Source organism: Nycticebus coucang, chromosome 15 (genome assembly GCF_027406575.1).
Source record: "Nycticebus coucang isolate mNycCou1 chromosome 15, mNycCou1.pri, whole genome shotgun sequence".
Taxonomy (NCBI): domain Eukaryota; kingdom Metazoa; phylum Chordata; class Mammalia; order Primates; family Lorisidae; genus Nycticebus; species Nycticebus coucang.
Genome location: NC_069794.1, coordinates 983,789 through 996,616, shown reverse-complemented (window position 1 = coordinate 996,616; position 12,828 = coordinate 983,789). Strand labels below are relative to the sequence as shown.

The 12,828-nt window shown below is 50.8% G+C and overlaps 1 protein-coding gene across 12 annotated transcripts in view; it reads left to right on the top strand.

Annotated features, from left to right (window-relative positions):
- Positions 1 to 12,828, top strand: part of MCF2L (MCF.2 cell line derived transforming sequence like) — a 129,279-nt gene that overhangs the window by 64,398 nt on the left and 52,053 nt on the right. For all 12 annotated transcript variants that reach the window (XM_053563548.1, XM_053563543.1, XM_053563541.1 and 9 more), the window contains one exon: positions 3,223 to 3,337. In XM_053563548.1, the coding sequence (XP_053419523.1) occupies positions 3,223 to 3,337 (115 nt within the window). The remainder of the gene's footprint in view (positions 1 to 3,222; positions 3,338 to 12,828) is intronic.

Genomic DNA, 12,828 nt, shown 5'->3' with positions numbered 1-12,828 from the left:
AGGACATAGGAGGTGCAGTTGCCAGCCACCTTCCTCCCCACAGGAAGCAGCCCTGGCTCCTGTGATTGGGCTGGAGAATTAGGTGCATTATGGACAGGATCGTGTCCTGAACCACACCTGGGGAGCCTCAGAGACCTGTGTGCAGAGAGGAGCCCCGCACTGTGGCGTAGAGCAGAGGGTGGAGCTCATTCTCAGGGTGGTCAGCTGCAGTGTCCTTCTTGGAGGCGTCCTTGCTGCAGACAGTTTTCTTAGGAGGGCAGGTGTGCCCCAGCTCTGCTTCTAGTGAGGTAGTTAACTGCCATATACCCTGGGGGTGCTGGGAGCTCCAGGGCTCCAGAAGTGCAGCAGAAAGACTAGGGTTCCCGCTCTAGACACTCTTCACGCAGAAGGAAGAACAGGTCTCTGGTTTCTCATCCAGCTGTCTGGGACAAATTCTGGGATCCTCCCAAGGTGACAGTGGCTACTGAGACCCATGCCATCTATGCAGTTGAATCCAGCTGAATGGCACAGTCCCTGCACCCCAGCTGATTTCTAAGAAGATGCAAGGCAGAATGGGATGCTGCCCTTGGGTGTCCCTGCCTGGATGAGACACACTGTTGCCCATTCACAGGAGATTTTATGGTGCATTTTTTACTTCAGGTGAACTGATGGGTAAGCCTGCTCACACTCCCACCTCAGATCCAAACACTGTAGAGAAACTGGCCAATCTCACACCTCCACGCCAGAGCAGGGAGAAGCTGGATAGTCCATCTGAGGGCAGCATTCATGAGGCAGCTAGATCCTGGGGCCCAAGAGTGCCCTGAGCAACAACCACCCCGAACCCTCAGCCAGGCTTGCTGAAGCCTCTCTGCCTTCAGCCCAGCATCTGCTTTGCCCTACTAGGGCGTAAGGCAGGGCCATGCCCCATGTAGACTCTCTGACCTGCTGGGCTCACAGGTACAGTTGACCCTGTGGGTTCCAGGGGTTTCCTTCTGCCCTAGACTGGGGCATCGCCATTGGTGTCACCTGCCCATCCTCTCCCCTCAGTGCCTGGCAGGTGCTCAGACCTTGCTGAGGGGATTCCTGGGCCCCTCGGCCACCCACTGACCAGGACCCGGGACCTTGCAGCTCACTGCTGGCCCTGTGAGTGGTTGGGCCATCTCTGCCCTGGAGATGCCCCAAAGGGGCAGCTGCCCTCCACCTTCTGTGTCCACCATTTGCTCCAGGCCCCCAACTGCTACCATGTCAGGGAGTGATGGAGGTTCTCATTCCCAAAGGAAACCATGGCTGGAGGATACCTTCAGCCTCTAGTCTGCCCTGCTGCACACAATGACTTCTGGCTAATGCAGAGTCTTCTGGATGCTCCCACCATGTCCCATTTTCCGGGCTCTCCTTGTCTCATCTCAGCAGAAGATTCTTATCTCCAGTTAATGGTCAAAAAGTCACCACAGTCTCCAGATCATGGCTTCAAGTGCCGAGTGAGGCGAGACGGAGGGCTGTACCCCAGAAGGCCCTGATCCCATCTCAGTCATGTACAAGGGCAGGTTATCCTGGCCAGACAACAGGAACAATGGCTCAGTGTTTGCATCTCGCCCCTCCTCCTTAGCTCGGAGGACCTTTCTAAGAGGAAGTAAGAATTAGGGGTGTCGGGGTCACTGAGTAACAGACCCAGTCTGTTCATATTGTGCAGGCCCTGTGTGCTATCCACAGGCGGGTGGGGGACGGAAGGCCTAGAAGTCAGAAGATCACTCAGCCTCTGAAGACAGTTGAAAAAGTTCAGAGGAGCATAATTAGCAGGGACTGAGAGCAGTTCGTGACTTAGAATTCAGGATTCCAGGGACCGAGCCCTCGAGCAAAGTGCTGCCAGTCTTGGTTTGGAGGCCATTTGGGCTCAGCCTCTGGGGACCAACCTGCACAAGAGCCTGGGGACCAACCTGCACAGGAGCCCACCCAGCAGTCAGGACTTAGCTAGGAGGAGATGTGCTCGTGAGAAGTGACCAGAAATGCCTAGTGGTCTGAGCCATGAGTCATGTCTGTTGAGGGCAAGGCTGACATGGCCAGGCTGGTGCCCTCCACATGAGAGCACCTTCAGGAGGCTCCTGGATGGTGGTCTCCTGGGTGGTCAAGGGGTCTGCCTAGAATGGCCAGGCCAGCTGGAGGGGCCACAAGAGGTGTGAGGACAGAGAAAGCCATGTTGTTGTGTCAGACCTATGCCCTGCACTGTCACTCTGGGCCTTCTCAGGCAGGCAGGGGCAAGGTGGTACCCAGGGCTGCCTGTTCCACAGAGCAAGGTCCCAACTTGGCAATTGGAAGCCGTCCCCCTCCTCCTTCTACCCCCGCCCCCTGGCCTCCCTTTCCTTGTCTGTCTTTGGCTCTGCGGAGAAACTACTGGGAAAGGGCTCATGGGTGGTTCTTCACACCAGAGGCACTGGCAGGTCGCGTCCACACAGAGGGCTAACACGTCCTAGGGGCTTCCCTCATGCCCCCAGCACCCCTGGCTCTTGCACAAATCCCCTGCCCAGCAGTGCGTGGGTCATCTCCCGCATGGAAGGTGCAGAGCTTTGCACAGGATGGCCTCTGCAAGGACCCCCAGGCCAAGAGGGCAGCCACAGGGTCTCAAGGGCCACACCGTGTCATCTCTGCCTTGTCCTGCCCCACACCTGGGCTCATGGGGCAAGAATGGATGAGTCTCACCTGGGGTGTGTGGCAGGGGCCATGGCTGTCTCTGGCGGGCATGCCGGGCACTCGAGTCTGTGCTCTGGTGCTGCCCTTCAGAGGTGGTTCGCATAGAAAGTAGGACAGTGGAAAAGCTGCATGTGCCCCTGGACTGTGGTGTCCTAGTTGGAAGTCACTGGGACACCAGCCTGCATGGCGTGTTGTGCAGAAGTTCAGGTGAGTATCGTTCACAGAGCATGAGGATGGTTCAGTTCGCAGCGTCAGGAAGGAGGAAGGGTGCAGGCTTGGGTATGCATCTCATTACACAGAAAAGGTTTGGAAAGGAAATATTAGGGTGGCCGGCCCAGGGTGGCAAAGCAGTATCGATTGTCTAGATTCATCTCCCTTCATTATTCTTTCCACTACTGTCTTTCTCTTGATGAGCGTGCATCTCCTTCATGCAAACACCTTATGGCAACAGAGAACGTACCTTGCTTTTACTGAGACCCTTGGCGAATCTGAAAAGTGACTGACATTCTGTGGAAGTCTCAGGGCCTATGACACAAGTCCACTGTGGTTTCTCGGCAGGTGGACGGGGACAGGACGGAAGCCCAGTCATCACCTTCCCTGACTACCCAGCCTTCAGTGATATCCCAGACAAGGAGTTCCAGAATGTCATGACCTATCTCACCAGTGTCCCCAGGTGCGTGGTGTCCAGGCCCAGCAGTGTTGTTGTTTCTTCATGGGGTGTCATCATCACTGAACCCCCAGGAGTGTGGGGGGGTCTGGATGTTTGTGGGGTGTCCCCGCTACTGAGCCCCCAGGACTGTGAGGGGGCTGGGTATTTGTGGGGTATCCTCATCACTGAACCCCCCAGGACTGTGTGGGGAGCTAGGTGTTTATTACGAGCCCTATGACTGTGGGAGGACCACGTGTTTGTGGGTATTACCATCACTGAGCCCCAGGACTGTGAGGGGCTGAGTATTTGTGGAGTGTCCCCATTGCCAAGCCCCAGGTCTTTGGGGGAGCTGAGTGTTTGTGGGGTATCCCCATCGCTGAGCCCCGCGAGGGCTGACTTCTTGACTCTGTGGCCATGGCTCCTCTCTGGGGTGTAGTGAGGGTGCAGTGAGCTGGGAGCACCCATACTTAGTTGCTCGTGTGACATGTCATGAGGGGATGTCAACACACGGGACTCATCTGACCAGGACTGACGAGAGTGCAGCCTTGGTCCCCATTCATGTTCTCTGCCCCTCACCATCTTTAAAGCCAGGTTACAGGTTCGGGTGACATAGAGCTCTGCTAATTAGTCTGGCCTAGAAAATAGGCCCAAACAGCAAGTTTGATCCCTGATAATGTCACCCAGTCAGTATTCTGAGGGGTCCTCACCAACCTGGTAGGTCTCAGAGGAACGGTCAGGTGGGAATGCAGGTGTCCGGGTGAGCAGAGAGAGGATGGCTTGCGCCTGGGCTGTGATCAGAGGCTGTGGTGTGGTGTGTGTGGGGGGGTGTGAGTGTGTAGTGTAGTGTGTGGCGTGTGTAGCATGTGTGTGTGCGGGTGTTGTTTGCGTGTGGTGTGAGTGTGCAGTATAGTGTGGAGGGGTGTGGGGTGTGTGTGGTGTGGTGAATGTGTGTGGGGTGTGAGTATGTAGTGCGGTGTGAGTGTGCAATACCATGTGTGGGGTGCACAGTGTGGTGTGGGGTGTTTATGGGGGTGGTGTATGTTATCCCACATTTCCCTTCTTCTGGTGGAGGCTTGGCCCTGCCAACTGGTGCCCCCTCATGTGACAAAGCCCAGCTCAGGCTGACCATGGCCCTTGTGGGAGAGGCTCCAGAAGGAAGGACAATGGGGTGTTTCCATGTTTAACTGTCTCACATGGCTCAACCAGGAGTGTCCGAGATGAAGCCACAGGCGTGTGTGGGTTCCTGTGAGCAGGTGGCCTCAGACACACTGTCCACCCCGGTTTCCCCAGGGGTATTGCCCTGAGCACGTCCTTTCTGGAAAAGTGAGTCATTTTTGATGGCAGCCTAAGAAAACAGTGCAGTCTTCCAGCAGCCCACGCAGCAGTGTGCTCCTGGGAAACATAGGCATGCCGAGTGTGGCAGACACAGGCTCTGTCTGCAGCTGGAACAGGGGGCCCCAAACCCCGCAGGTACAGCTGGGGGGACTGTCCCCTAGCAGTCACAGCTGGAACAGTGGCTGCTGAAATCCAGACCCTTCCACGTTGTAGGCTCTGCCCTTTGGTGGACAAGGCCAGCAGGGGCCAGTGTCCAGGGGGACCCACAGGAGGGGGTGCTCTTGGGGAACAGAGGGGTCTCCTCTCACAGCAGCCCCTCCCCTGGCAGGAAGGTGGAGTAGAGTCAGGTGTGTTCTAAATGTCACTGCAAATTGAAGGGAAAGGCCTATGATGAAGTGCTTTTAGGAAATACCAACCATTCTGTGTTGAATCACATGTTCTACAAGTTTAATAAGGCTAGTGTGTTCTGATTTTAATTCCCTTCTGTTATCATTTGTAAAGGACAAGTACCCCGTTAAGCCACTGTGTCTGGATGTACCAATTATTCTGAAATATTAGCATGAAGGAGACAGGTTTTATACGGACACATGAGCACATTTGTTGACATAAAGCAGATACTGGTCTCATGAAAGTGACTCACTGATGTGAATGTGGAATGACTCTGCCACAACTCCATGTCCACGGGGGTCCCATCCTGGGTACCACATGTGTGGAGTATCAGCCTGGGCTCTTGGGGTGGTGGGGAAAATTTGGTCCCTCAGGGTCTGACCATCCTCACAGGCCCTTGTGGTGTTCACTGTAACCAGCGGCTTCCAGGCCTCCTAGAAGCCAAACCCTCAGAGCACAGGGGATAGGTGACCAGGGGATCACACCTTGCTGCAGAGGAGGTGGCCCTGTGACCCTCCCAGCCCGTGAGCCGCAGGAAGAGAGCAGGTAAGGTGGACTCACTGGACCCGTGCACACGTTCTTGGGTACTTCCGTGTTCTAGGTATGCTGGGACCCCCAGGAGTACATATATAAAACCAGGGTGCAGAGGGAGCAGGCCTGTGGGCTGTTGCGCAGGGTGGATGTGGCAGGGTGGAAGGCAGGTGAGCAATAGCAACCTCCTAAGGAGGAACTTAACCCAAGGACAACAGGGGCCACTCCTCAGAGGCCCTAGGAGGGGTCAACCTGTGGTCCTAGGGAGGACAGTCCTCACAGTGGCCCTAGGAGAGGACAGCCTGGGGTCCTGGGATTGGGGGGGGAGACAGTCCTCATAGAGGCCCTAGGGGTGGTTGACCTGGGATCCTAGGGGGACAGTCCTCACAGAGGCCCTAGAGAGGTCAGCCTGGGGTCCTATTGGGGCAGGGGAACAGTCCTCACAGAGGCCCTAGAAGTGGTCAGCCTGAGGTCCTGGGGTGGGGGACAGTCCTCACAGAGACCCTAGGAGAGGTCATCCTGGGGTCCTGGGAAAGATGGTCCTCACAGAGAAGCCCTACGAGGGGTCAGCCTGGGGTCCTGGGGTGGGGGATGGTCCTCACAGAGGCCCTAGGAGGGGTCAGCTTGGGATCCTGGGGTGGGGGACAGTCCTCACGGAGGCCCTAGAGAGGTCAGCCTGGGGTCCTGTTGGGGCAGGGGAACAGTCCTCACAGAGGCCCTAGAAGTGGTCAGCCTGAGGTCCTGGGGTGGGGGACAGTCCTCACAGAGACCCTAGGAGAGGTCATCCTGGGGTCCTGGGAAAGATGGTCCTCACAGAGAAGCCCTACGAGGGGTCAGCCTGGGGTCCTGGGGTGGGGGATGGTCCTCACAGAGGCCCTAGGAGGGGTCAGCTTGGGATCCTGGGGTGGGGGACAGTCCTCACGGAGGCCCTAGAGAGGTCAGCCTGGGGTCCTGTTGGGGCAGGGGAACAGTCCTCACAGAGGCCCTAGAAGTGGTCAGCCTGAGGTCCTGGGGTGGGGGACAGTCCTCACAGAGGCCCTAGGAGGGGTCAGCTTGGGATCCTGGGGTGGGGCACAGTCTTCACAGAGGCCCTAGGAGAGGTCAGTCTGAGGTCCTGGGGGGGAGACAGCAGTCGAGCATGGGGCGGGACAGTGTCCACAGCCTCTTCAGGGCAGAGGTGGGCATTAAGGAGAAATAGCAGAGCTCTTAGGGAGCTGTCTTTCAGGGAAGTGGGCAACATGGAGTCTAGGCCTGAGGTGGCTATAGGTCACAGAGAGAAACCAGGGTGGGGGTGAGGCCACAGGTTTCAGGAGGCAGAGCCAGGGTGCTCAGGGCAGGTTTTGAGGGAAATGCAGGCAGGTTTCCTATTGGATGTGGAGTGTCTGGGAGCTGGATGGCCTGACGGCTTGTCCTGAGCAGGGGGAGGGTGGCACTCGCCTAGGGAGGGGCCCACTGGGACGAGGCTGTGGGGCCAGAGGCCCTCGTGGTCCCCCACACAAGGAGATGTCAGGATCCAGACAGCCTGGGCCCTGAAGTCGGCCGCCTGAGGTGTGGGCCTTGGCATGGGGAGGGGGGGGAGCGGGGCTGGGGGGATCTGAGGCAGCTGCCTCCTGCTGCCCACACTGGTGGCTGCCTGATGAGACTGGAGCTCAGCCCGACTGTCCCACACAGTCATAGGTCTGAAGAGAAGCTCTGCAACACACTGCACAGCTTTATGCCCTTATGCAAGAAGGGCCATGTGTGCCCTATGCTGTCTGCTGTGCTGTCCCTGACATCACTTCCTAGCTGTGTCTTATAGCTCAGCTCTGTAGTATAAGCATTTATTCATGGACCTGGAGCTTCTGAATAGACCCTGGAATCCTTCCCTGGGCCCCTCCCTGTGTTGAGCGCCTCCCATGAGGACCTCCCTGCCCCTTCCTGACCACACTGCATGGGCCCAGCCCCAGGCTGCCATCTCTTCCTCCCATTATATTCCACCACCCCCCGCCCCCTTGCAATGAGCTTTCTCTGTAACTGCCGGGATAATCACTGATCACTGTGGCCATTTAAATTTAAAACAAAAGTTAAATAAAATTAAAAATCCTTCCCTCAGTGGGGCAGCCGTGGGGCCAGTGGCTGCCATGTTGGGCAGTGTGGGCCTCCCGTGGTGGAACCCAGGTGACCAGCTGGCCCCACTCTTGCTTTAAAGAGAACAAGTGTGAGCGATGATAGTCCTGGTTCCTGGCCCCATTTGGTGATCATGGAGTTTGCTGTAAAGAAGCCCAGGTTGGTGCATGAGGAGCTGGAAAGCCCCCATGCTTCCTGTGCCCCATCCAGTGCCCAGACCACCCTAGGATGATGGTCTGTGGGGCATAATAGATGGCACAGAATAGGCGGGTCCAGAAGCTCGCCAGTTGGAGTTTGGCCTCCAAGTGGAAGGTGATGCTTGGGATGAGGTCAGGGGTGGCCCAAGGAGGAGCCAACGGAGCCCCAGGCAGCGGTGCTAAGGACAATGGGTGTGTCTCAGGTGGAACTGCACAGCAGGCCCTCTAGGGATTCAGCCACCTGAGAGAGAGGCACCGTGCCTGCTTAGGTCTCCAGTTGGCGTGTGCCTCTGGCTGCGGCTGGCCGGTCTCACTGCAGGGCAGGGCCAGGGCCACGCCTTCTGGGGCCTGCAGAGGTCAGTGCAAGGGCGCAGGAGACCTTCCTGGCAAGGTGCTGGTTCCAGCAGATTGAGTGTCTGTGGTGACAGGGCCTGAGGTCTGATGTGAGGAAGGCCAGGCGGAAGTAGCATGTGGCCGCCTCCCCAGTCAACCCTGAGGGGTGGCCCCCTCCCCTCTCAGCCGTTCCAGTGAGAGGCTGTACCAGTCTTTCCACAGCGGGGTGCTGGCCCTTCTCCCCAATTTTCCCTGTGCCCTCCCAACCCTATCCACATGTCCCTTGCTTGGGGAGAGGGAGGCCACATGCACTCCTGGCCCCATGGATTCAAGTGTTCTGGCCAGGTGTTCAGCCTGTTGGCTCCAACTGCCCAGGTCCCTGTGAGGTGGTCACTTTTTTTTTTTTTTTTTGAGACACTCTCACTTTTGCCCTCAATAGAGTATTATGGCATCATAGCTCACAGCAACCTCAAACTGTTGGGCTCAAGCAGTTCTCTTGCCTCAGCCTCCCAGTAGCTGAGACTACAGGTGTCTGCCACAATGTCCGGCTATTATTATTATTTTTTTTAATTGTTAAATCATAGCTATGTACATTAGTGCAATCAAGGGGTACAATGTGCTGGTTTCATATACAATCTGAAATATTCTCATCGAACTGTTCAACATAGCCTTCATGGCATTTTCTTAGTTTTTGTATGTAGACATTTGTATTCTGCCTTTAGTAAGTTTCACCTGTACCCATTCTAAGATGCACCGTAGGTGTGGCCCCATCCATTACCCCCCCTCCACCCTAACCTCTCCCCTCCCTTCCCCTTCCTTGGCCCTTTCCTCATGGTCTTGTACTATAGTTGGGTTATAGCCTTCATGTGAAAGCTATAATTTAGCTTCATAGTAGGGCTGAGTATATTGGATACTTTTTCTTCCATTTCTGAGATACTTTGCTAAGAAGAATATGTTCCAGCTCCATCCATGTAAACATGAAAGAGGTAAAGTCTCCGTCTTTCTTTAAGGCTGCATAATATTCCATGGTATACATGTACCACAGTTTGCTAGTCCATTCGTGGGTCAATGGGCACTTGGGCTTCTTCCATGACTTAGCAATTATGAATTGGGCTACAATAAACATTCTGGTACAGATGTCTTTGTTATATTGTGATTTTTGGTCTTCTGGGTATAAACCTAGTAAAGGAATTATAGGATCAAATGGCAGGTCTATTTTTAGGTCTCTAAGTATTCTCCAAACATCCTTCCAGAAGGAACCTATTAGTGTGCATTCCCACCAGCAGTGTAGAAGTGTGTCCTTTTCTCCACATCCACGCCAACATCTCTGGTTTTGGGATTTTGTTCTGTGGGCTACTCTTACTGGGGTTAGGTGATATCTCAGAGTAGTTTTGATTTGCATTTCTCTGATGATTAAGGATGATGAGCTTTTTTTCATGCATTTGTAGATAGTGCGTATGTCTTCTTTAGAGAAGTTTCTCTTCAAGTCCCTTTCCCACCCTGAGATGGGGTCACGTGTTCTTTTCTTGCTAATACGTTTGAGTTCTCTGGATTCTGGTTATTAGACCTTTATTGGAGGTATAACCTGCAAATATTTTCTCCTATTCTGAGGGCTGTCTGCTTGCTTTACTTACTATGTTCTTGGCTGTGCAGAAGCTTTTTAGTTTGATCAGGTCCCAGTATTGTATTTTTGATGCTGCTTCAATTGCCTGGGGAGTCCTCATAAAATATTCATCCAGGCCGATTCCTTCAAGAGTTTTCCCTGCACTTTCTTCAAGTATTTTTATAGTTTCATGTCTTAAGTTTAAATCTTTTATCCAGTGAGAGTCTGTCTTAGTTAATGGTGAAAGGTGTGGGTCTAGTTTCAATCTTCTACAGGTTGCCAGCCAGTTCACCCAGCACCATTTGTTAAATAGGGAATCTTTTCCCCACTGAATGTTTTTAATTGGCTTGTCAAAGATCAAATAACGGTAAGTAGCTGGATTCATCTCTTGGATCTCTATTCTGTTCCAGACATCTACTTCTCTGTTTTTGTGCCAGTACCATGCTGTTTTGATCACTATCGATTTATAGTACAGTCTCAGGTCTGGTAGCGTGATTCCTCCAGCTTTGTTTTTATTGCTGAGTAATGTTTTGGCTATTCGAGGTCTTTTCTGATTCCATATAAAACGAAGTATTATTTTTTTCAAGATCTTTAAAATATGACAATGGAGCTTTAATAGGAGTTGCATTAAAATTATATATTGCTTTGGGTAGTATAGACATTTTAACAATGTTGATTCTTCCCAGCCATGAGCATGGTATGTTTTTCCATTTGTTAACATCTTCAGCTATTTCTTTTCTTAAAAGTTTCATAGATCTCTTTGTAGAGATCTTTCATGTCCTTTGTTAGGTATACTCCCAAATATTTCATCTTCTTTGGCACTACTGTGAAAGGAATAGAGTCCTTGACCGGTTTTTCAGCTTGATTATTGTTGGTAATATAAAGGCTACAGATTTATGGGTGTTGATTTCGTAGCCTGAGACGTTGCTGTATTCCTTGATCACTTCTAAAAGTTTTGTAGTAGAATCCCTAGTATTTTCCAGATATACAATCATATCATCTGCGAAAAGTGAAAATTTGATCTCTTCTGACCCTATGTGGATACCTTTGATCGCCTTTTCTTCCCTAATTGCAGTGGCTAAAACTTCGATTACAATGTCAAAGAGCAATGGAGACAATGGGCAACCTTGCTTGGTTCCTGATCTAAGTGGAAATGATTTCAATTTAACTCCGTTCAATACAATATTGGCTGTGGGTTTGCTGTAGATGGCCTCTATCAGTTTAAGAAATGTCTCTTCTGGGTGGTGCCTGTGGCTCAAGGAGTAGGGCGCCGGTCCCATATGCTGGAGGTGGCGGGTTCAAACCCAGCCCCGGCCAAAAACCACAAAAAAAAAAAAAAAAAAAAGAAATGTCTCTTCTATACCAATTTTCTTAAGTGTTCTGATCATGAAGGGATGCTGGATATTATCAAAAACTTTTTTTGCATCAATTGAAAGAATCATATGGTCCTTATTTTTTAGTTTATGTGCTGAATTACATTTATAGATTTACGTATATTGAAAACCAGCCTTGAGACCCTGGGATAAATCCCACTTGGTCGTGGTGTATAATTTTTTTGATGTGTTGTTGGATTCTGTTTGTTAGGATCTTATTGAGTATTTTGGCATCAACATTCATTAGTGATATTGGTCTATAATTTTATTTTCTTGTTGGGTCTTTCCCTGGTTTGGGATCAAGGTGATGTTTGCTTCGTAGAATGTGTTGGGTAATATTCCTTCTTTTTCTATATTTTGGAAGAGGTTTAGTAATATAGGTACTAGTTCTTCTTTAAAGGTTTGGTAGAATTCTTACATAAAGCCAACTGGTCCTGGGCTTTTCTTTTTAGGGAGACTTTGTATAGTTGCTGCTATTTCAGAACTTGATGTAGGCCTGTTCAACATTTCCACTTCATTCTGGCTAAGTCTTGATAGGTGGTGTACTTCCAGGTATTGGTTGATTTCTTTCAGATTTTCATATTTCTGAGAGTAGAGTTTCTTGTAGTATTTGTTGAGGATTTTTTGAATTTCTGAGGGGTCTGTTGTTATTTCATCGTTACCATTTCTGACTGATGAAATTGGAGTTTTTACTCTTTTTTTCCTGGTTAGGTTGGCCAAAGGTTTATCTATTTTATTGATCTTTTCAAAAAACCAACTTTTGAATTTATCCATCTGTTGTATAGTTCTTTTGTTTTCAATTTCATTTAATTCTGCTCTGATTTTGGTTATTTCTTTTCTTCTGCTGGGTTGGGGGTTGGAGTGTTCTTCCTTCTCCAGTTGCTTGAGATGTCCCGTTAAGTTATTAACTTCCTCTCTTTCCATTTTCTTGAGGAAGGTTTGCAGTGCTATAAATTTCCCTCTTATGACTGCCTTTGCAGTATCCCAGAGGTTCTGGTAATTCGTGTCTTGGTTGTTGTTTTGTTCCAAAAATTTGGTGATTTCTTTCTTAATCTCGTCTATGACCAATTTATCCTTCAGCATAAGGTTGTTTAGCTTCCATGTTTTTGTATGGGTATGCAGGTTCCTGTTGTTATTGAGTTCAACTTTTATTCCATGATGGTCTGAGAAGGTTCAAGGAATAATTTCTATTTTTTTTAATTTGCTGAGGTTAGATTTGTGGCCTAGGATGTGGTCGATTTTGGAGAAGGTTCCGTGGGCTGATGAGAACAATGTGTATTCAGTTTTTTTGGGATGAAATGTTCTGTAGATGTCTGTTAAGTCCAGATGTTGAATGGTTGAGTTTAAATCTAAAATTTCTTTGCTTAGCTTGGTTTTGGAGGATCTATCCAGCACTGCTAAAGGGGTGTTAAAATCTCCAACTACTATGGAACTGGAGGAAATCAAGTTGCTCATGTCTGTTAGAGATTCTCTTATAAATTGAGGTGCGTTCTGGTTGGGTGCATAAATATTAATAATTGAAATCTCATCATATTGAGTATTACCTTTAACAAATATGAAGTGTCCATCCTTATCTTTCCTTATTTCAGTTGGTTTAAAGCCTATGGTGTCTGCGAGTAGGATTGCAACACCTGCTTTTTTCTGCTTTTC